General features: G+C 39.4%; 1 protein-coding gene across 1 annotated transcript in view; it reads right to left on the minus strand.

Moving 5' to 3' along the window:
- Window positions 1-26,088, minus strand: part of LOC139748055 (dynein axonemal intermediate chain 1-like) — a 553,383-nt gene that overhangs the window by 215,729 nt on the left and 311,566 nt on the right. The window contains exons 8-10 of the mRNA XM_071660634.1: window positions 24,359-24,503; window positions 11,893-12,054; window positions 9,987-10,108 (exon numbers count right to left, since the gene is read on the minus strand). Of these exons, the coding sequence (XP_071516735.1) occupies window positions 9,987-10,108; window positions 11,893-12,054; window positions 24,359-24,503 (429 nt within the window). The remainder of the gene's footprint in view (window positions 1-9,986; window positions 10,109-11,892; window positions 12,055-24,358; window positions 24,504-26,088) is intronic.

Here is a 26,088-nt window from a genome sequence, read left to right on the forward strand (position 1 = left end):
CAGAAAGCAAAAATGGGTATATTTGAAAAAATAGTGGTTCCAACAATGTTGTATGGTTGCGAGGCTGGGCTATGGATAGAGTTGTGCGTAGAAGGGTGGATGTGCTGGAAATGAGATGTTTGAGGGCAATGTGTGGTGTGAGGTGGTTTGATCGAGTAACTAATTTAAGGGTAAGAGAGATGTGTGGAAATAAAAAGAGCGTGGTTGAGAGAGCAGAAGATTGTGTTTTGAAATGGTTTGGGCACATGGAGAGAATAAGTGAGGAAAGATTGACCAAAAGGATATATGTGTAGGAGGTGGAGGAAACGAGAAGTGGGAGACCAAATTGGAGGTGGAAAGCTGGAGTGAAAAAGATTTTGTGTGATCGGGGCCTGAGCATGCAGGAGGGTGAAAGGAGGGCAAGGAATAGAGTAAATTGGATCGATGTGGTATACCGGGGTTGACGTTCTGTCAGTGGATTGAATCAGGGCATGTGAAGCGTCTGGGGTAAACCATGGATAGTTGTATGGGGCCTGGATGTGGAAAGGGAGCTGTGGTTTCGGGCATTATTGCATGACAGCTAGAGAATGAGTGTGAACGAATGGGGCCTTTGTTGACTTTTCCTAGTGCTACCTCGCACACATGAGGGGGGAGGGGGATCGTATTCCATGTGTCGCGAGGTGGTGATGGGAATGAATAAGGACAGACAGTGTGAATTGTGTGCATGGTTATATATGTATGTGTCTGTGTGTGTATATATATGTGTACATTGAGATGTATATGTATGTATATTTGCGTGTGTGGACTTGTATGTATATACAGTGTGTATGAGGGTGGGTTGGGGCATTTCATTCGTCTGTTTCCTTGCGCTACCTCGCAAACGCGGGAGACAGCGACAAAGCAAAATAAAGAAAATAAATATAATATATATATATATATATATATATATATATATATATATATATATATATATATATATATATATATATATATATATATTTTTCTTTTTTTTTTTTTTTTTTTGCTTTGTCCACACACGCAAAATATACATACCTACACAGCTTTCCATGGTTTACCCCAGACGCTTCACATGCCCTGATTCAATCCACTGACAGCACGTCAACCCCGGTATACCACATTCCTCCAATTCACTCTATTCCTTGCCCTCCTTTCACCCTCCTGCATGTTCAGGCCCCGATCACACAAAATCTTTTTCACTCCATCTTTCCACCTCCAATTTGGTCTCCCTCTTCTCCTCGTTCCCTAAACCTCCGACACATATATCCTCTTGGTCAATCTTTCCTCATTCATTCTCTCCATGTGCCCAAACCATTTCAAAACACCCTTCTCTGCTCTCTCAACCACGCTCTTTTTATTTCCACACATCTCTCTTACCCTTACGTTACTTACTCGATCAAACCACCTCACACCACACATTGTCCTCAAACATCTCATTTCCAGCACATCCATCCTCCTGCGCACCACTCTATCCATAGCCCACGCCTCGCAACCATACAACATTGTTGGAACCACTATTCCTTCAAACATACCCATTTTTGCTTTCCGAGATAATGTTCTCGACTTCCACACATTCTTCAAGGCTCCCAGAATTTTCGCCCCTCCCCCATCCTATGATCCACTTCCGCTTCCATGGTTCCATCCGCTGCCAGATCCACTCCCAGATATCTAAAACACTTTACTTCCTCCAGTTTTTCTCCATTCAAACTCACCTCCCAATTGACTTGACCCTCAACTCTACTGTACCTAATAACCTTGCTCTTATTCACATTTATTCTTAACTTTCTTCTTTCACACACTTTACCAAACTCAGTCACCAGCTTCTGCAGTTTCTCACATGAATCAGCCACCAGCGCTGTATCATCAGCGAACAACAACTGACTCACTTCCCAAGCTCTCTCATCCCCAACAGACTTCATACTTGCCCCTCTTTCCAAAACTCTTGCATTCACCTCCCTAACAACCCCATCCATAAACAAATTAAACAACCATGGAGACATCACACACCCCTGCCGCAAACCTACATTCACTGAGAACCAATCACTTTCCTCTCTTCCTACACGTACACGTGCCTTACATCCTCGATAAAAACTTTTCACTGCTTCTAACAACTTGCCTCCCACACCATATAATCTTAATACCTTCCACAGAGCATCTCTATCAACTCTATCATATGCCTTCTCCAGATCCATAAATGCTACAAACAAATCCATTTGCTTTTCTAAGTATTTCTCACATACATTCTTCAAAGCAAACACCTGATCCACACATCCTCTACCACATATTCCTAAGAGTACACGGGGTAAACGAACCACGATAAGTTCCCAAGTGCACTTTCGTGTAATAATCACATCATCAAGGGAGACACAAGACAGAAATATAAGTCATTTGATTGACAACGAACAGACGTAGCTAGGACACCATTTAGTAAACATGCGATTGTCCAAGACAGACAACAAGCGTATCACAAACTCACTATTTTACAAATTCTATCGACAATAAAGATATCCAATTTGTATAAACCATCACTAATATTAAGATTATAATTGTTTGTGTATTTAATTATTGAAGATTAATGACATTTCTCGTAGTAATAGAGTTAGAGTTTTTAATTGAGATGGCATTACTCCAATCAATACAATGATCATAGTTTTTAACATGATTTTAACAGAAATATAACAGTCATTTGATAGACAACGAACAGACGTAGCTAGGACACCATTTAGTAAACATGCGATTGTCCAAGACAGACAACAAGCGTATCACAAACTTACTATTTTACAAATTCTATCGACAATAAAGATATCCAATTTGTATGAGCCATCACTAATATCAAGATTATAATTGTTTGTGTATTTAATTATTGAAGATTAATGACATTTCTCGTAGTAATAGAGTTAGAGTTATTAATTGAGATGGTATTACTCCAATCAATACAATGATCATAGTTTTTAACATGATTAAACAAGGCATCTGATTCTTGTCCCGTTCTAATACTTTATAAATGTTACTTAAGCCTAACAGAAAGATCCTTACCAGTCTGCCCAACATAAGATTAATCAAAATTTCTACATGGTACTTTATAGATGCACCCAGGAAAATTTTCTGGTGAATTCGTGATAAAGATATTCTTTATAGTATTATTGTTGCTGAAGGCAACATTTACATTAAAGGATTTAAGCAAGATGGGAAGTAAAGTAAAATCATTATTAAAAGGGAGAACTAAAAGATTCTTGGTGTCAATAGGAGATTTGGACTCAACTCTATAAAGTGATTTCTTTGCTAACTTAAGGGATTTATCAATGAAAGATCTAGGGTACTTTAACTTAGATCCAACAGAATATATCTTCTCAAACTCATCATCAATATACTCTGGACAGCAAATACGTAATGCCCTAAGGAACATATATGGAAATGATGATAATTCAACTCTTTCATGTTGAGATGAGTAATAATGGGTATATTACCATACATTGGTAGGTTTTCTGTTTAAGCTAAACTTAAACTCGTTTCCTTGACTATGGATCATGCAATCTGAAACTGGTAACATACCATTATTTTCATTTTCTACAATAAATTTGATGGAAGATACTATATTGTTAAGTAATGGGAGAAATATTTGTAAATTTGTAAATTTGTTGGCCAAACACAAATAACATCATCTACATACCTAAACCAAATTGCATTAGAAGGTAAGATATCCTGTAGTAATTTTGTTACGGAAAATTCCATATAGATATTACTTAGTACAGGTGAAAGAGGGTTACACATTGCCATACCAAATCATTGAGCATAATAATCTCCATCAAATTGAAATACACAGTCTTTTATACACGATTTTATCAGTTCAATGAAAACAGACTGTGAAACAGGTAAATGAATATTATCCAAGACATCAAATAAATATTGTAAAAGGTCATCAACTGGAACTTTAGTGAAAAGTGAGGAAACATCAAAGCTAGCAAGTTTGAAATCAAAATTAACATTGATATAGTTAAGCTTATTAACTAAATCTACATTGTTCATGATATTAGAATTTTATATCTTACCCACTAAAGAGCTTAGTAAAGAAACTAACCAGTTTGACAATTTATATGTGATTGAGCCTACTGAACCCACTATAGGTCTTCCTGGGATATTTTGTTTATGTTTTCATATGTCCATACATCTATGGCAAAGAAGGGGACAAAGATGACCAACTTTTGATGCCAAAAGTTGGTCATCTTTGTCCCCTTCATTGCCATATATGTATGGAATTATCAAAACGCATAAACAAAAGGTTTCCAGCAAGACCTATAGTGAGTTCAATAGGCTCCATCACATGTAAATTGTAAAAATGGTTAGTTTCTTTACTAAGCCCATTAGTGGGTAAGATATCAAATTCTAATATCATGAACATTGTAGCTTTGATTAATAATCTTAACAATATCATTGCTGATTTTGATTTCAAACTTGTTACCTTCGATGTTTCCACACTTTTCACAAAAGTCCCAGTTGGTGACCTTTTAGAATATTTATTTGATGTCTTGGATGATATTCATTACCTGTTTCAAAGTCTGTTTTCATTGAACTGATAAAATTTTGTATAAAAAAGATGTGAATTTCAATTCAATGGAGATTATTATGCTCAAAAATATGGTATGGCAATGGGTAACCCTCTTTCACCTGTACTAAGTAATCTTTACATGGAATTTTTGAAACAAAATTATTAGAGGATATTATACCTAATAATGCAATTTGGTATAGGTATGTAGATGATGTTCTTTGTGTTTGGCCAACAAATGAAAATTTACAAATATTTCTCCCCCAACTTAACAATTTGATATCTTCTAACAAATTTATTGTAGAAAATGAAAATAATGGTATGTTACCATTTTCAGATTACATGATTCGTGGCAAGGGAACAAATTTACGTTTATCATATAAAGAAAACCTACCAATGTATGCTCATATATACATTATTACTCATATCAACATTTTTATTTTTTTTTTATTATACTTTGTCGCTGTCTCCCGCGTTTCCTAGGTAGCGCAAGGAAACAGACGAAAGAAATGGCCCAACCCCCCCCATACACATGTATATACATACGTCCACACACGCAAATATACATACCTACACAGCTTTCCATGGTTTACCCCAGACGCTTCACATGCCTTGCTTCAATCCACTGACAGCACGTCAACCCCGGTATACCACATCGCTCCAATTCATTCTATTCCTTGCCCTCCTTTCACCCTCCTGCATGTTCAGGCCCCGATCACACAAAATCTTTTTCACTCCATCTTTCCACCTCCAATTTGGTCTCCCTCTTCTCCTTGTTCCCTCCACCTCCGACACATATATCCTCTTGGTCAATCTTTCCTCACTCATCCTCTCATGTGCCCAAACCACTTCAAAACACGCTCTTCTGCTCTTTCAACCACGCTCTTTTTATTTCCACACATCTCTCTTACCCTTACGTTACTCACTCGATCAAACCACCTCACACCACACATTGTCCTCAAACATCTCATTTCCAGCACATCCATCCTCCTGCGCACAACTCTATCCATAGCCCACGCCTCGCAACCATACAACATTGTTGGAACCACTATTCCTTCAAACATACCCATTTTTGCTTTCCGAGATAATGTTCTCGACTTCCACACATTCTTCAAGGCCCCCAGAATTTTCGCCCCCTCCCCCACCCTATGATCCACTTCCGCTTCCATGGTTCCATCCGCTGCCAGATCCACTCCCAGATATCTAAAACACTTCACTTCCTCCAGTTTTTCTCCATTCAAACTCACCTCCCAATTGACTTGACCCTCAACCCTACTGTACCTAATAACCTTGCTCTTATTCACATTTACTCTTAACTTTCTTCTTCCACACACTTTACCAAACTCAGTCACCAGCTTCTGCAGTTTCTCACATGAATCAGCCACCAGCGCTGTATCATCAGCGAACAACAACTGACTCACTTCCCAAGCTCTCTCATCCACAACAGACTTCATACTTGCCCCTCTTACCAAAACTCTTGCATTTACCTCCCTAACAACCCCATCCATAAACAAATTAAACAACCATGGAGACATCACACACCCCTGCCGCAAACCTACATTCACTGAGAACCAATCACTTTCCTCTCTTCCTACACGTACACATGCCTTACATCCTCGATAAAAACTTTTCACTGCTTCTAACAACTTGCCTCCCACACCATATATTCTTAATACCTTCCACAGAGCATCTCTATCAACTCTATCATATGCCTTCTCCAGATCCATAAATGCTACATACAAATCCATTTGCTTTTCTAAGTATTTTTCACATACATTCTTCAAAGCAAACACCTGATCCACACATCCTCTACCACTTCTGAAACCACACTGCTCTTCCCCAATCTGATGCTCTGTACATGCCTTCACCCTCTCAATCAATACCCTACCATATAATTTACCAGGAATACTCAACAAACTTATACCTCTGTAATTTGAGCACTCACTCTTATCCCCTTTGCCTTTGACCAATGGCACTATGCACGCATTTCGCCAATCCTCAGGCACCTCACCATGAGTCATACATACATTAAATAACCTTACCAACCAGTCAACAATACAGTCACCCCCTTTTTAATAAATTCCACTGCAATACCATCCAAACCTGCTGCCTTGCCGGCTTTCATCTTCCGCAAAGCTTTCACTACCTCTTCTCTGTTTACCAAATCATTTTCCCTAACCCTCTCACTTTGCACACCACCTCGACCAAAACACCCTATATCTGCCACTCTATCATCAAACACATTCAACAAACCTTCAAAATACTCACTCCATCTCCTTCTCACATCACCACTACTTGTTATCACCTCCCCATTTGCGCCCTTCACTGAAGTTCCCATTTGCTCCCTTGTCTTACGCACTTTATTTACCTCCTTCCAGAACATCTTTTTATTCTCCCTAAAATTTAATGATACTCTCTCATCCCAACTCTCATTTGCCCTTTTTTTCACCTCTTGCACCTTTCTCTTGACCTCCTGTCTCTTTCTTTTATACATCTCCCACTCAATTGCATTTTTTCCCTGCAAAAATCGTTCAAATGCCTCTCTCTTCTCTTTCACTAATACTCTTACTTCTTCATCCCACCACTCACTACCCTTTCTAATCAACCCACCTCCCACTCTTCTCATGCCACAAGCATCTTTTGCGCAATCCATCACTGATTCCCTAAATACATCCCATTCCTCCCCAACTCCCCTTACTTCCATTGTTCTCATCTTTTTCCATTCTGTACTCAGTCTCTCCTGGTACTTCCTCACACAGGTCTCCTTCTCAAGCTCACTCACTCTCACCACCCTCTTCACCCCAACATTCACTCTTCTTTTCTGAAAACCCATACAAATCTTCACCTTAGCCTCCACAAGATATATATATATATATATATATATATATATATATATATATATATATATATATATATATATATATATATATATATATATATATATATATATATATATATATATATATATATATATATATATATATATATATATATATATATATATATATATATATATATATATATATATATGCATATATATATATATATATATATATATATATATATATATATATATATATATATATATATATATATATATATATATATATATATATAAATATATATATTGGTAATGTGAGAAGGAGATGGAGTGAGTATTTGGAAGGTTTGTTGAATGTGTTTGATGATAGAGTGGCAGATATAGGGTGTTTTGGTCGAGGTGGTGTGCAAAGTGAGAGGGTTAGGGATAATGATTTGGTAAACAGAGAAGAGGTAGTTAAAGCTTTGCGGAAGAGGAAAGCCGGCAAGGCAGCAGGTTTGGATGGTATTGCAGTGGAATCTATTAAAAAAGGGGTGACTGTATTGTTGACTGGTTGGTAAGGTTATTTAATGTATGTATGACTTATGGTGAGGTGCCTGAGGATTGGCGGAATGCTTGCATAGTGCCATTGTACAAAGGCAAAGGGGATAAGAGTGAGTGCTCAAATTACAGAGGTATAAGTTTGTTGAGTATTCCTGGTAAATTACATGGGAGGGTATTGATTGAGAGCGTGAAGGCATGTACAGAGCATCAGATTGGGGAGGAGCGGTGTGGTTTCAGAAGTGGTAGAGGATATGTGGATCAGGAGTTTGCTTTGAAGAATGTATGTGAGAAATACTCAGAAAAGCAAATGGATTTATATGTAGCATTTATGGATCTGGAGAAGGAATATGATAGAGTTGATAGAGATGCTCTGTGGAAGGTATTAAGAATATATGGTGTGGGAGGCAAGTTGTTAGAAGCAGTGAAAAGTTTTTATCGAGGATGTAAGGCATGTGTACGTGTAGGAAGAGAGGAGAGTGATTGGTTCTAAGTGAATGTAGGTTTGCGGCAGGGGTGTGTGATGTCTCCATGGTTGTTTAATTTGTTTATGGCTGAGGTTGTTAGGGAGGTGTATGCAAGAGTTTTGGAAAGAGGGGCAAGTATGAAGTCTGTTGTCGATGAGAGAGCTTGGAAAATGAGTCAGTTGTTGTTCGCTGATGATACAGCGCTGGTGGCTGATTCATGTGAGAAACTGCAGAAGCTGGTGACTGAGTTTGGCAAAGTGTGTGAAAGAAGAAAGTTAAGAGTAAATGTAAATAAGAGCAAGGTTATTAGATACAGTAGGGTTGAGGGTCAAGTCAATTGGGAGGTAAGTTTGAATGGAGAAAAACTGGAGGAAGTAAAGTGTTTTAGATATCTGGAAGTGGATCTGGCAGCGGATGGAACCATGGGAGCGGAAGTGAATCATAGGGTGGGGGAGGGGGCGAGAATCCTAGGAGCCTTGAAGAATGTGTGGAAGTCGAGAACATTATCTCGGAAAGCAAAAATGGGTATGTTTGAAGGAATAGTGGTTCCAACAATGTTGTATGGTTGCGAGGCGTGGGCTATGGATAGAGTTGTGCGCAGGAGGGTGGATGTGCTGGAAATGAGATGTTTGAGGACAATATGTGGTGTGAGGTGGTTTGATCGAGTAAGTAATGTAAGAGTAAGAGAGATGTGTGGAAATAAAAAGAGTGTGGTTGAGAGAGCAGAAGAGGGTGTTTTGAAATTGTTTGGTCACATGGAGAGAATGAGTGAGGAGAGATTGACCAAGATGATGTATGTGTCAGAGGTGGAGGGAACGAGGAGAAGTGGGAGACCAAATTGGAGGTGGAAAGATGGAGTGAAAAAGATTTTGAGTGATCGGTGCCTGAACATGCAGGAGGGTGAAAGGCGTGCAAGGAATAGAGTGAATTGGAACGATGTGGTATACCGGGTTCAACGTGCTGTCAATGGATTGAACCAGGGCATGTGAAGCGTCTGGGGTAAACCATGGAAAGTTGTGAGGGGCCTGGATGTGGAAAGGGAGCTGTGGTTTCGGTGCATTATTACATGACAGCTAGAGACTGAGTGTAATCGAATGGGGCCTTTGGTTGTCTTTTCCTAGCGCTACCTCGCACACACGAGGGGGGAGGGCGTTGTTATTCCATGTTTGGCGAGGTGGCGATGGGAACAAATAAAGGCAGACAGTATGAATTATGTACATGTGTATATATGTATATGTCTGTGTGTGTATATATATATATGTGTACATTGAGACGTAAAGGTATGTATATTTGCGTGTGTGGACGTGTATGTATATACATGTGTATGTGGGCGAGTTGGGCCATTTTTTCGTCTGTTTCCTTGCGTTACCTCGCTACCGCGGGAGACAGCGACAAAGCAAAATAAATAAATAAATAAATAAATAAATAAATATATATATATATATATATATATATATATATATATATATATATATATATATATATATATATATATATATATATATATATATATATATATATATATATATATATATATATATATATATATATATATATATATATATATATATATATAATAGACCAATTTTTGTAGAGAAAGAAAGTTAGCATGATTTACCTGCGGATGAAAGTGTAATGTGATGATGCCGCCTGGTGCATGGAAGACTCGCTCTGGTGTGTCGGGGTTCTTTAGCGAGTAGATACACAGCATCCCTACGCTTTCCGGCTCGCCTGCGTCACCTGGTAATGCCAACAACACTGACACATTTTCACTATGGGACATGGTCTTTTTTCATGGAAATTGGTGGATCATAACTAGGAGCACATGTTGTTATCTCTCAGACTTATTGCATGACAGTACTTGCTTTAAAGTCTTTAGCAACAAAACAGACTAATCAAGTGCATTGAATTCTTAGTCAGAAGGGCTTCTACCTTCATATCCGTTATGTGTTCTCATACTTTAACTGCATTTAATAAATGTTTATGTTAGTCTACCTGTTGAGAATCTACACAAGCACGCTGGTATAGCCATGGGTCTGCTAAGTGTATTCTATAGACATTCGATATAATAACCCTGCGTGAATTCTTAGCATCTATCGGAGTCATGTCTGCATGCATGATCTAAATTTTCTCTAACTATATTAATACCATGTATGTCATGTATAGCAGACACGTCAACAACATCATCACCTACATGCGTGAGATCCATGACATGCAAGCAAATGCACTATAATCACACTTTACTTGTGCCCTGGTAACTATACTGAGGACGACTTCTGTAGGCATTTATTTTAAGATGTGCCGGGAGTCGTCATAAGTGCGGTCGTACTTCTTCTCAAGCAAGTAACTAACGACCCTCCCGTATGTCACCAAGTGAAATTCCCCTTATCAAGCAAGATGAAAATTGACATCTGAAAACAATATTTGAATAATCTTATCACAGATGTCTACGTCATTTGAATGTATGCCAGATCTGATTTCCCATGAGTCATAGTGCTATCGATGAAGACACTAGAGACTCCTTCAGTTAGGTTATAACTAAAATACTCGTGTACGGGAACACTATCCCTGTGTATATACTGTGACGCGCATACATAATCATGTTCCATTGCTACTAAATACAAACTTTTCCAGATGTTCGCATATGATAGATAACCAGCATCTCATATGCTCTCACACTTTCACTCCCCTATGACTTTACTGGAAGCCAAGTTTTTTCTTATCTTCCTCCACTAAGTCCTTAATTCCAATCCGTCTTCAACTTTACTTCCATCAACTCATACATCGACTGTCCACTCTGCTCCACTTATCGTCCACTATACTAATATTATCCCAGCCGCTCATCGTGTATCCTGTTCTCGCGAATTCATTCTCTCACTGTCCTCTATTTCCCAGCAACCCTGAGACTCACATTAATCGTACTATCACCAACCTCGCCACTTACCATCAACCTTATCTCCATTGTCTAAACTAGACGCCGTCCATCCACGTCACACTACCTCAGTCCACCCTGTAAGACATCACTGTTCACCCTACTCCCGCCACCTGCCCCTCACTACATACTCGTCAACATTACCACCACCATCTTAGCAACTTACCATCCATCCTTTTTCGTCCAGCTTAGCCACGCACCATCCACTCTCCTTCCACCAATACATCCACCCACCATCTGCCCTAATTTCACCAACTCAACCATCGTCTACCCCCACCCTCCCGTCAAACCGAAAACTCCCGCCACTCCATTCCAGTCTAGCCAGGCACCCTTCATTCTTACTATCCCCACCAATCCAGTAATCTAGCCACAGTCATATACCCTGCTAACACCAGTCCAGGCATTCACCGTTAGATTTGTGTCCACCAATCTCGTCACCCAAGAGCCACTAACTTTCACCAACCCAACTACTTGCCATTGCTTTACCCCCACCAAAATATTCACTGACCGGTTATCCATCTTACTCTCACCAACCCAAGAAAAGTCCTCCGATCTAACGAATCCTGACCTCTCCTTTCCCTGTTGATCCTACCAGTGGTGTAAGCAGCAGCGAAGAGGTCTGGGTTGATGGGGCTCCAACATACGTCGGCCACCATGAAGGAGGGACTCTCCTCTGTCCTGAACTTCCATAAGGGCAGTAGTGACCCCTGTAGCGGGTGATACTCGTCGCTTCCATCCTCCCAAAATTTGAAGTCTGAAAAAATAAAGCTACAGCATTATAAATAAGCAGTCCACAATGTTCATAGGGGTGTATGATGCCACCATGCTTGTTTAGTTTGTTTATGGATGGAGTGGTTAAGGAGGTGAATGCAAAAGTTTTGGAGAGAGGGGCGAGTATGCTGTCTGTTAAGGATGAGAAAGCCTGGGAAGTGAGTCTGTTGTCCGCTGATGATACAGGACTGGTGGATGATTCGAGGTAGAAACTGAAGAAGTTGGTTATTGAATTTCAGAAAGTGTGTGAAAGGAAAAGTTGAAAATAAATGTGAATAAGAGCAAGGGTATTAGGTTAAGCAGGGGTGATGGACAAGTGGGTTTGGAAGTAAGTTTTAACGGAGAAACATTGGAGAAAGTGAGGTGTTTTAGACATCTGGGATTGGAATGGGCAGTGAACGCAACCGCGGAAGCGGAAGTGAGTCATAAGGTGGGGGAGGGGGCGAAGATTCTGGGAGCAATGAAAAATGTGTGGAAAGAGAGAACGTTATCTCGGAGACCAAAAACGGATATTTTGAAGGAATAATGATTAAAATACTATTATGTAGTTGTGAGGCATGAGCTATAGAGAGGGTTGTGTGGAGGAGTGTGAATGTGGTGAAATGATATGTTTGAGGACAATATGTGGTGTGAGGTGGTGTAATCAAGTAATGAAAGGTTAAAATACATGTTTGGTAATAAACAGAGTGTGGTTGAGAGAGCAGAATGTGTGCTGAAATGGTTGCACGACTCTCACCCTCCTGTATGTTCATGCCCAGATCGCTCAAAATATTTTTCACTCCATCCTTCCATCTCCAATTTGGTCTCCCGCTTCTCCTTGTTTTATCCACCTCTGACCCATTTATCCTTTTCGTCAGTCTTTCCTCACTCATTCTCTCCATATGTCTAAACGACTTCAACACACACTCTTCTGCACTCTCAACCATACTCTTTTTATTTCCACATATCTCTCTTACTCTTTAATTGCACACTCGTATCAAACCGTTTCACACCACATATTGTCCTCAAACATTTCATTTCTAACACATCCACTCTCCTCCGTACAACCCTATCTAGGGCCCATGCCTCGCAACCACATAACATTGCTGGAACCACTATTCCTTCAAACACACCCAATTTTGCTCTCCGAGATAACGTTCTCTCCTTCTGCACGTTCCTCACCGCTCTCAGAACTGTCGCCCCCTCCCCCACCCTGTGACTCATGGTTCCATCCGCTGTTAAGTCCACTCCCAGATATCTTAAACAATTCACTTTCTCCAATTTTTCTCCATTCAAACTTGCATCCCAATTAACTTATCCCTCAACTCTCCTGAACTTAATAATCTTGTTCTTATTCATATTTACTCTCATCTTCCTCCTTTCACCCTTTTCCAAACTCAGTCACCGACCTCTGCAGTTTCTCACCCGAATCAGTCACTATAGCTCCATCATCGGCGAACAACAATTGACTCACTTCCCATGCCCTCTGATCCACAACTGACTGCTTATTCGCCCCTCCCTCCAAAACTCTTGCATTTACCTCACTGACCACCTCATCCATAAACAAATTGAACGACAAAGGGACATCAAAAAAAACCCTCCCGCAGACAAAAATTCACTAGGAATCAATCACTCTTCTCTCTTCCAACTCGTACATATGCCTTACATCATTTGTAAAATGTTTTCACTACTTCTAGCAACTTAGATTCCCCACCATATACTCTTAAAATCTTACACAAAGTATCTCTATCAACCCCATCATATGAACTCTCAAGATCCAAAATTGCTACATGAAATCCATTTATTTTTCTAAGAAATTTTCACATACAGTCCTCAATGCAAAAACCTGATCCAAACATCCTCTACCACTTCTAAGATCACACTACTCTTCCCAAATCTGATGCTTTATACAAGTTGTCACCCTCTCAATCAATACCCTCCCATATGATTTCCCAGGAATACTCAACAAACTTATGCCTCTATAGTTTGAACACTCACCTTTATCCTCTTTGCCTTTGTAAAATGGCAATATGCATGTATTCCGCCAATCCTCAGCCACTTCACTATGGTCCACACATACAGTGAATATCCATACCAACCACTCAACAACAGTCACCCCTTTCTCAACATATAAATATATATATATATATATATATATATATATATATATATATATATATATATATATATATATATATATATATATATATATATATATATATATATATATATATTTTTTTTTTTTTCTTTTTTTTTTTTGCTTTGTCGCTATCTCCCGCGTTTGCGAGGCAGCGCAAGGAAACAGACAAAAGAAATGGCCCAACCCACCCCCATACACATGTATATACATACGTCCACACAGGCAAATATACATACCTACACAGCTTTCCATGGTTTACCCCAGGCGCTTCACATGCCCTGATTCAATCCACTGACATCACGTCAACCCCGGTATACCACATCTATCCAATTCACTCTATTCCTTGCCCTCCTTTCACCCTCCTGCATGTTCAGGCCCCGATCACACAAAATCTTTTTCACTCCATCTTTCCACCTCCAATTTGGTCTCCCACTTCTCGTTCCCTCCACCTCCGACACATATATCCTCTTGGTCAATCTTTCCTCACTCATTCTCTCCATGTGCCCAAACCATTTCAAAACACCCTCTTCTGCTCTCTCAACCATGCTCTGTTTATTTCCACACATCTCTCTTACCCTTACGTTACTTACTCGATCAAACCACCTCACACCACACATTGTCCTCAAACACCTCATTTCCAGCACATCCATCCTCCTGCGCACAACTCTATCCATAGCCCACTCCTCGCAACCATACAACATTGTTGGAACCACTATTCCTTCAAACATACCCATTTTTGCTTTCCGAGATAATGTTCTCGACTTCCACACATTCTTCAAGGCTCCCAGGATTTTCGCCCCCTCCCCCACTCTATGATCCACTTCCGCTTCCATGGTTCCATCCGCTGCCAGATCCACTCCCAGATATCTAAAACACTTTACTTCCTCCAATTTTTCTCCATTCAAACTTACCTCCCAATTGACTTGACCCTCAACCCTACTGTACCTAATTACCTTGCTCTTATTCACATTTACTCTTAACTTTCTTCTTTCACACACTTTACCAAACTCAGTCACCAGCTTCTGCAGTTTCTCACATGAATCAGCCACCAGCGCTGTATCATCAGCGAACAACAACTGACTCGCTTCAAAGCTCTCTCATCCACAACAGACTTCATACTTGCCCTCTTTCCAAAACTCTTGCATTCACCTCCCTATCAACCCCATCCATAAACAAATTAAACAACCATGGAGACATCACACACCCCTGCCGCAAACCGACGTTCACTGAGAACCAATCATTTTCCTCTCTTCCTACACGTACACATACCTTACATCCTCGATCAAAACTTTTCACTGCTTCTAACAACTTGCCTCCCACACCATATATTCTTAATACCTTCCACAGAGCATCTCTATCAACTCTACCATATGCCTTCTCCAGATCCATAAATGCTACATACAAATCCATATATATATATACATATATATATATATATATATATATATATATATATATATATATATATATCAGATGAATTAACTTGCGGGTGTTTTTTCATCCTCTTATTTTTGTTCTGCATTTCTTTATTAGTTATGTTGTTGGTGACATTTTTTAACTGCCTCTGTTAATGATCCTGGCGTGTCTGTGTTTGTTCCAAGTGGCTCCTCTCGTTGCCTTTGTCAATGGGATGTCTAGCAGATGTCCTCCTTGATATGTGTAATAATCACATCATCAGGGGAGACACAAGAGAGAAATATAAGCCAGTTGATATACATCTAAGAGACGAAGCTAAGACGCCATCTGGTAAACATTGTTGACTGGTTGGTAAGGTTATTTAATGTATGTATGACTCATGGTGAGGTGCCTGAGGATTGGCGGAATGCGTGCATAGTGCCATTGTACAAAGGCAAAGGGGATAAGAGTGAGTGCTCAAATTACAGAGGTATAAGCTTGTTGAGTATTCCTGGTCAATTATATGGGAGGGTATTGATTGAGAGGGTGAAGGCATGTACAGAGCATCAGATTGGGGAAGAGCAGTGTGGTTTCAGAAGTGGTAGAGGATGTGTGGATCAGGTGTTTGCTTTGAAGAATGTATGTGAAAAATACTAAGAAAAGCAAATGGATTTGTATGTAGCATTTATGGATTTGGAGAAGGCATATGATAGAGTTGATAGAGATGCTCTGTGGAAGGTATTAAGAATATATGGTGTGGGAGGAAAGTTGTTAGAAGCAGTAAAAAGGTTTTATCGAGGATGTAAGGCATATGTACGTGTAGGAAGAGAGGAAAGTGATTGGTTCTCAGTGAATGTAGGTTTGCGGCAGGGGTGTGTGATGTCTCCATGGTTGTTTAATTTGTTTATGGATGGGGTTGTTATGGAGGTAAATGCAAGAGTTTTGGAAAGAGGGGCAAGTATGAAGTCTGTTGGGGATGAGAGAGCTTGGGAAGTGAGTCAGTTGTTGTTCGCTGATGATACAGCGCTGGTGGCTGATTCATGTGAGAAACTGCAGAAGCTGGTGACTGAGTTTGGTAAAGTGTGTGGAAGAAGAAAGTTAAGAGTAAATGTGAATAAGAGCAAGGTTATTAGGTACAGTAGGGTTGAGGGTCAAGTCAATTGGGAGGTGAGTTTGAATGGAGAAAAACTGGAGGAAGTGAAGTGTTTTAGATATCTGGGAGTGGATCTGGCAGCGGATGTAACCATGGAAGCGGAAGTGAATCATAGGGTGGGAGAGGGGGCGAGAATTCTCGGGGCCTTGAAGAATGTGTGGAAGTCGAGAACATTATCTCGGAAAGCAAAAATGGGTATGTTTGAAGGAATAGTGGTTCCAACAATGTTGTATGGTTGCGAGGCGTGGGCTATGGATAGAGTTGTGCGCAGGAGGATGGATGTGCTGGAAATGAGATGTTTGAGGACAATGGGTGGTATGAGGTGGTTTGATCGAGTGAGTAACGTAAGGGTAAGAGAGATGTGTGGAAATAAAAAGAGCGTGGTTGAGAGAGCAGAAGAGGGTGTTTTGAAGTGGTTTGGGCACATGGAGTGAATGAGTGAGGAAAGATTGACCAAGAGGATATATGTGTCGGAGCTGGAGGGAACGAGGAGAAGAGGGAGACCAAATTGGAGGTGGAAAGATGGAGTGAAAAAGATTTTGTGTGATCGGGGCCTGAACATGCAGGAGGGTGAAAGGAGGGTAAGGAATAGAGTGAATTGGAGCGATGTGGTATACCGGGGTTGACGTGCTGTCAGTGGATTGAATCAAGGCATGTGAAGCGTCTGGGGTAAACCATGGAAAGCTGTGTAGGTATGTATATTTGCGTGTGTGGACGTATGTATATACATGTGTATGGGGGGGGGTTGGGCCATTTCTTTCGTCTGTTTCCTTGCGCTACCTCGCAAACGCGGGAGACAGCGACAAAGTATAATAAATAAAATAAATATATATATATATATATAAAATATATATATATATATATATATATATATATATATATATATATATATATATTTATTTATTTATTTATTTATTTATTGTATCTTCCTTTGTCGCTGTCTCCCGCGTTATCGAGGTAGCGCAAAGAAACAGACGAAAGAATGGCCCAACCCACCCACATACACATGCATATACATACACGTCCACACACGCAAATATATATACATATATATCTCAACGTATACATATATATACACACACACAAACAAATACATATATACACATGTACATAATTCATACTGTCTGCCCTTATAATTCACATCGCCACCCCGCCACACATGAAATAACAACCATCTCCCCCCTCATGTGTGCGAGGTATCGCTAGGAAAAGACAATAAAAGCCACATTCGTTCACACTCAGTCTCTAGCTGTCATGTAATAATGTACCAAAACCACAGCTCCCTTTCCACATCCAGGCCCCACACAACTTTCCATGGTTTACCCCAGACGCTTCACATGCCCTGGTTCAATCCATTGACAGCAAGTCGACCCCGTTATACCACATCGTTCCAGTTCACTCTATTCCTTGCACGCCTTTCACCCTCCTGCATGTTCAGGCCCCGATCAATCAAAATCTTTTTCACCCCATCTTTCCACCTCCAGTTTGGTCTCCCACTTCCCGTTCCCTCCACCTCAGACACATATATCCTCTTGGTCAATCTCTCCTCACTCATTCTCTCCATGTGACCAAACCATTTCAAAACACCCTCTTCTGCTCTTTCAGCCACAATCTTTTTATTACCGCACATCTCTCTTACCCAATTATTACTTACTCGATCAAAACACCTCACACCACATATTGTCCTCAAACACCTCATTTCCAGCACATCCACCCTCCTGCGCACTACTCTATCCATAGCCCACGCCTCGCAACCATACAACACTGTTGGAACCACTATTCCTTCAAACATACCGATTTTTGCTTTCCGAGATAAAGTTTTCGACTTCCACACATTCTTCCACGCTCCAAGAATTTTTGCCTCCTCCCCCACCCTATGACTCACTTCCGCTTCCATGGTTCCATTCGCTGCCAGATCCACTCCCAGATATCGAAAACACTTCACTTCCTCCAGTTTTTCTCCACTGAATCCAACCTCCCAGTTGACTTGACCCTCAACCCTACTGTACCTAACAACGTTACTCTTATTCACATTTACTCTCATTTACTTTCACACACTTTATCAAACTCAGTCAAAAGCTTCTGCACTTTCTCACATGAATCAGCCACCAGCGATGTATCATCAGCGAACAACTGACTCACTTCCCAAGCTCTCTCATCCACAACAGACTGCATACTTACCCCCCTTTCCAAAACTCGTGCATTCACCTCCCTAAAAACCCCATCCATATACAAATTACACAACCATGGAGACATCACACACCTCTGCCGCAAACCTACATTCACTGAGAATCAAGCACTTTCCTTTCTTCCTACACGTACACATGCCTTACATACTCGATAAAAACATCTCACTGCTTCTAACAACTTACCTCCCACACCATATATTCTTAATACCATCCACAAAGCATCTCTATCTACTCTATCATATGCCTTCTCAAGATCCATAAATGTTACGTACAAATTCATTTGCTTTTCTAAGTATTTCTCACAAACATTCTTCAAAGCAAACACCTGATCCACACATCCTCTACCACTTCTGAAACCACACTGCTCTTCCCCAATCTGATGCTCTGTACATTCCTTAACCCCCTCAATCAATACCCTCCCATATAATTTACCAGGAATACTCAACAAACCTATACCTCTGTAATTTGAGCACTCACCTTTGTCCTCTTTGCCTTTGTACAATGGCACTATGCAAGCATTCCGCCAATCCTCAGGCACCTCATCATAAATCATACATACATTAAATAACCTTACAAACCAGTCAACAATACAGTCACCCCACTTTTAATAAATTCCACTGCAATATCATCCAAGCCCGCTGCCTTGCCGGCTTTCATCTTCCGCAAAGCTTTTACTACCTCTTCTCTGTTTACCAAATCATTTTGCCTAACCCTCTCACTTTGCACACCACCTCGACCAAAACACCCTATATCTGGGACTCTATCAACAAACGTATTCAACAAACCTTCAAAATACTCACTCCATCTCCTTCTCACATCACCACTACTTGTTATCACCTCCCCATTAGCTCCCTTCACTGAAGTTCCCATTTGTTCCCTTGTCTTACGAACTTTATTTACCTCCTTCCAGATCATCTTTTTATTCTCTCTAAGATTTAATGATACTCTCTCACCCCAACTTTCATTTGCCCTCTTTTTCACCTCTTGCACCTTTCTCTTGACCTCCTGCCTCTTTCTTTTATACATCTCTCACTCATTTGCAGTATTTCCCCGCAAAAATCGTCGAACTGCCCCTCTCTTCTCTTTCACTAATAATCTTACTTCTTCATCCCACCACTAACAACCCTTTCTAATCTGCCCACCTCCCACGCTTCTCATTCCACAAGCATCTTTTGCGCAAGCCATCACTGTTTCCCTAAATACATCCCATTCCTCCCCCACTCCCTTGACCTCGTTTCTTCTCACCTTCTTCCATTCTGTACTCAGTTTCGCCTGGTACTTCCTCACACAAGTCTCCTTCCCAAGCTGACTTACTCTCACCACTCTCTTCACCCCAACATTCTCTCTTCTTTTCTGAAAACTTCTACAAATCTTCACCTTCGCCTCCACAAGATAATGATCAGACATCCCTCCACTTGCACCTCTCAGCACATTAACATCCAAAAGTCTCTCGCGCGCCTATCAATTAACACGTAATCCAACATAAATCTACAAGCTCTTCACCATTTCCATTTACAACACTGAACACCCCATGTATACCAATTATTCCCTCAACTGCCACATTACTCACCTTTGCATTCAAATCACTCATCAATATAACCCGGTCTCGTGCATCAAAACTAAAATAAGCACCCATCTCTCTCCATCAACTTTCAGTTTTACCCATAGCAATCTAGAGTTTACTTTCTTACACTCTATCACATATTCCCACCACTCCTGTTTCAGGAGTAGAGCTACTCCTTCCCTTGCTCTTGTCCTCTCACTAACCCCTGACTTTACCTCGCATTAGCGAGGTAGGGCAAGGAAACAGACGACGGAATGGCCCAACCCACCCACATTTACATACACACACACACACACACACACATATATATATATATATATATATATATATATATATATATATATATATATATATATATATATATATATATATATATATTATCCCTGGGGATAGGGGAGAAAGAATACTTCCCACGTATTCCCTGCGTGTCGTAGAAGGCGACTAAAAGGGGAGGGAGCGGGGGGCTAGAAATCCTCCCCTCTCGTTTCTTTTTAATTTTCCAAAAGAGGGAACAGAGAATTGGGCCAGGTGAGGGTATTCCCTCAAAGGCTCAGTCCTCTGTTCTTAACGCTACCTCGCTAATGCGGGAAATGGCGAATAGTTTGAAAGAAAAAAGATATATATATATATATATACATATATATATATATATATATATATATATATATATATATATATATATATATATATATATATATATATATATATATATATATATATATATATATATATACACGTCTACACACAGTACATATACATGCCTATACATCTCAACGTATACATATATATACACACACAGACATATGAATATACATACATGTACATAATTCATAATGTCACACATGAAATGACAACCCCCTTCCCACGCATGTGCGCAAGGTGGCGTTAGGAAAAGACAACAAAGGACACATTCATTCACACTCAGCCTCCACCTGTCATGTATAATGCACCGAAACCACAGTTCCCTTTCCATATACAGGCCACACAAAACTTTTCATGGTTTACCCCAGACGCTTCACATGCCCTGGTTCAATCCATTAACAGCACGTCGACCCCGGTATACCACATCGTTCCAATTCACCCTATTCCTTGCATGCCTTTCACCTTCCTGCATGTTCAGGCCCGATCACTCAAAATCTTTTTCACTCCATCTTTCCACCTCCAGTATGGTTCCCACTTCTCGTTCCCTCCACCTCTGACACATATATCCTCTTTGTCAATCTTTCCTCATTTATTCTCTCCATGCGACCAAAACATTTCAAAACACCCTTCTCTGCTCTCTCAGCCGTACTCTTTTTTATTACCACACATTTTTCTTTCCCTTTCATTACTTACTCGATCAAACCACCTCACACAACATTAATCCTCACACATCTAATTTCCAGCACATCCACCCTCCTCTGCAAAACTCTATAGCCCACGCCTCGCAACCAGTTTTCTCCATTTAAACTTACCTCCCAAATGACTTGTCCCTCAACCCTACTGTACCTTGCTCTTATTCATATTTACTCTCAGCTTTCTTCTTTCACGCACTTTACCAAACTCAGTCACCAGCTTCTCCTGTTTCTCACCCGAATCAGCCATCAGCCCTGTATCATCACCGATAAACAACTGACTCACTTCCCAAGATCTTTCATCCACAACAGACTGCATACTTGGCTCTCTTTCCAGAACCCTTGCATTTACTTCCCTAACAACCCCATCCATAAACAAATTAAACAACCATGGAGACATCACGCATCTCTGCCACAAACCAACATTCACTGAGAACCTATCACTTTCCTCTCTTCCTACACTTACACATGCCTTACATCCTTTCACTTCCTCTAATACCTTCTTAATACCTTCCACGGACCATCTCTATCAACCCTATCATATGTCTTCTCCAGATCCAAAGATGCCACATACAAAACCATTTGCTTTTCGAAGCATTTCTCACATACATTCTTCAAAGTAAACACCTGATCCACACATCCTCTACCACTTCTGAAACCACACTGCTCTTTCCCAACCTGAAGTTCTGTACATGCCTTCACCCTCTCAATCAATTCTCTCTCATATAATTTCCCAGGAATACTCAACAAACTTATACCTCTGTAATTTGAGCGCTCACTCTTATCCCTTTTCCCCTTGTACAATGGCACTATGCAAGCATTCCGACAGTCCTTGGCACCTCACCATGAGTCATACATACATTAAATAACCTTTCCAACCAGTCACCAATACAGTCACCCCCTTTTTAAATAAATTCTACTGCAATACCATCCAAACCCGTTGACTGCCGGCTTTCATCTTCCGCAAAGCTTTTACTACCTCTTCTCTGTTTAACAAATCATTCTCCCTAACCCTCTCACTTTACACACCACCTCGACCAAAGCACCCTATATCTGCCACTCTATCATCAAACACATTCAACAAACCTTCAAAATACTAACTCCATCTTTTCACATCACCACTACTTGTTATCACCTCCGCATTAGCCCACTTCAATGTTGTTCCCATTTGTTTCCTTGTCTTACGCACTTTATTTACCACATTCCAAAACACCTTTTTATTCTCCCTAAAATTTAATGGTACTCTCTCACCCCAACTCTCATTTCCCTCTTTTTCGCCTCTTGTACCTTTCTCTTGACGTCCTGCCTCTTTCTTTTATACATCTCCCACTCATTTGCATTTTTTCCCTGCAAAAATCGTCCAAATGCCTCTCTCTTCACTTTCACTAATAATCTTACTTCTTCATCCCACCATTCACTACCCTTTCTAATCTGCCCACCTCCCACGCTTCTCACGCCACAAGCATCTTTTGCACAAGCAATCACTGCTTCCCTAAATATATCCCACTCCTCCCCCACTCCCCTTAAGTCCTTTGTTCTCACCTTTTTCCATTCTGTACTCATTCTCCCCTGGTACTTCCTCGCACAAGTCTCCTTCCCAAGCTTACTTACTCTCACCACTCTCTTCACCCCAACATTCTCTCTTCTTTTCTGAAAACCTCTACAAATCTTCACCTTCGCCTCCACAAGATAATGATCAGACATCCCTCCACTTGCACCTCTCAGCGCATTAACCTCCAAAAGTCTCTCCTTCGCGCGCCCATCAATTAACACGTTAATCAATAACGCTCTCTGGCCATCTCTCCTACTTATATACGTATTCTTATGAATATCTCTCTTTTTAAACCAGGCATTCCCAATCACCAGTCCTTTTTCAGCACATAAATCTACAAGCTCTTCACCACTTCCATCTACATCACTGAACACCCCATGTACCCACATTACTGTGTTGGGGCAACTGTAGACTGGTAACTGTAGACTGGTTTGCCGGGACCAGGATTTGAACCTATTTGGAGTCGAATTCAACCCTGGGCGGCCCATTAATGCCATACGATCAGCAACGTTCGCCGCTAATCCACGTAAATCCTCTCTAGATAGGTTTTTTGGATTCCTTTTCCTTTAGCTTTGTGACATGTATTGGAGAAAGCGTCTAACGTTATATGAGACGCCAGCGAATTCTTGTCAAGCAGGTGCTTAAGTCAAATTTGAATTGTATATTGAAAAGGTTTCAGTACCTTACCTGAAGCAAATGGGTTTGTGGATGTTATGAAAGATTCCTTTGGAAGATAATCATTGCACGCATCAACGGTTTACGACCGATGCAAGGATATGGCACAGACATGAAATGATCACACCTACCTTGTATTGTGTCGAGACATTCATGGATATTCTGAACCAATTTCATATCTTCAATAACTTGAAGACCAATCTTGTTGAATGTTGTTATGGTTCATGTATGTATCGTTTTGTGTTAATGAACGTATGAAATGTCTAATATTATTTGACCTGCTTGGTACCTTTCGTGGATACTAACCTTGTGCGATATCATCGTAAATGTTCTGTGTGACCATCCTCTCCAGCACCTTGGCCGCCTGTCTGAGACTGACAAGGTTCAGGTAACAGTAGTAGCCAAACAGAGTCGTCTCCTCCGGTCCTGTCAACACAATCGGGTCCAGCACCTTTGATAGGTAAGAACACAGCAGACAAAACATATATCAAAAGGTTTTGTCAATAGGATTCCAATGTCTTATGATTCTAACAAAACATCACATTCCACATTGGAGAGAAATTAGAAACTTTTGATTACCTAATAGAATCACCCAGTCCACATCAGATGTATCACCTGTTTGTTAACACATCTTCAAAGAAATACGAATGTTTTATCAGATGTAGAAGTTTGTACTGTAAAACAGACCCTCTGTAACTCTAGTGTGTGAAAGAGATATGCATGTCATAAAGATGTGCAAGAAAATTTTGCCTGCATACCACTGATAGTAAACCATTACTATAAAGTTTTAATTTCTATGCAGATGTTTTGGCATATCAGATACAGTGGCTTCTGTAACTTATAGCTGGGGTTATAGCAACTCTCGTACATAGTTTGATATATTTTTGAGCGCTGTCGTACACATAGTTAAATACATTAACATCTCTGAGTTGTAATTTGCATTTTTTATTATTGTCATCTTAGGACAACTAATTACAAGAATGAGTAACATGATGAGGGAAAGTGTGAGTCTGGATAGCGTAAAATAAGAGGAAGGACATGTAAAGGTCAACAGGATCTATGAAAGCTTCACCTAACTTCCCGAAAGGGATGACCTGAACCGTTTTCCTACGTTGTCTTTGGAATGTACTCATAATAGATGATTGTTTTCCTGCCTGTGATTATGAAGGTTCAAAATAATAGAGACGTTACATCTAGAAATTTATAATACTATTATCATGTAAACACGGATCATCTGGGCTCAATTGTATCAATTTTAATATGGCTTGGAACTAAATAACTTAATCAATGTTGACGTAATGATATTGATAGCTATTAGCATTACCATCAGTTCTCATTACTTTGATAATAATGATAGTAATAATGATAATGATAATGATAATAATGATAATAATAATAATATTAATGATGGTAATGATAATTAAAATGGTAATGATAATAGTAGTGAAAATAGTAATGATGATAATAATAATGATGATAATAATGCTAATACTGATAACAATAATAATAATAATGATATTAATAATGATAATGATAATAATAATGATAATGATAATAATGATAATAATAACAATGATAATAATAATAATAATAATAATAATAATAATAATAATAATAATAATAATAATAATAATAATAATAATAATAATAATGATAATGATAATAATAATAATAATAATAATAATAATAATAATAATAATAATAATAATAATAATAATAATAATAATAACAATAATAATGACAATAATGATAATAATGATAATAATTATAGTAATAATTATAATAATAAAAATGATAATAATAATGATAATGAAAATGATAATAATAATAATGATAATGATAATAGTAATAATAATAATGATAATAATAATGATAATAAAAATAATAAAGATGATAGAAATAACAATAATAATATTAACGATAATGATAATAATAACAATGATAATAATGATAATAATAATAACATTATTAATAATAATAATAATAATAATAATGATAATAATAATAATAATAATAATAATAATAATAATAATAAT

This window comes from Panulirus ornatus, chromosome 72 (assembly GCF_036320965.1).
Source record: "Panulirus ornatus isolate Po-2019 chromosome 72, ASM3632096v1, whole genome shotgun sequence".
NCBI lineage: Eukaryota > Metazoa > Arthropoda > Malacostraca > Decapoda > Palinuridae > Panulirus > Panulirus ornatus.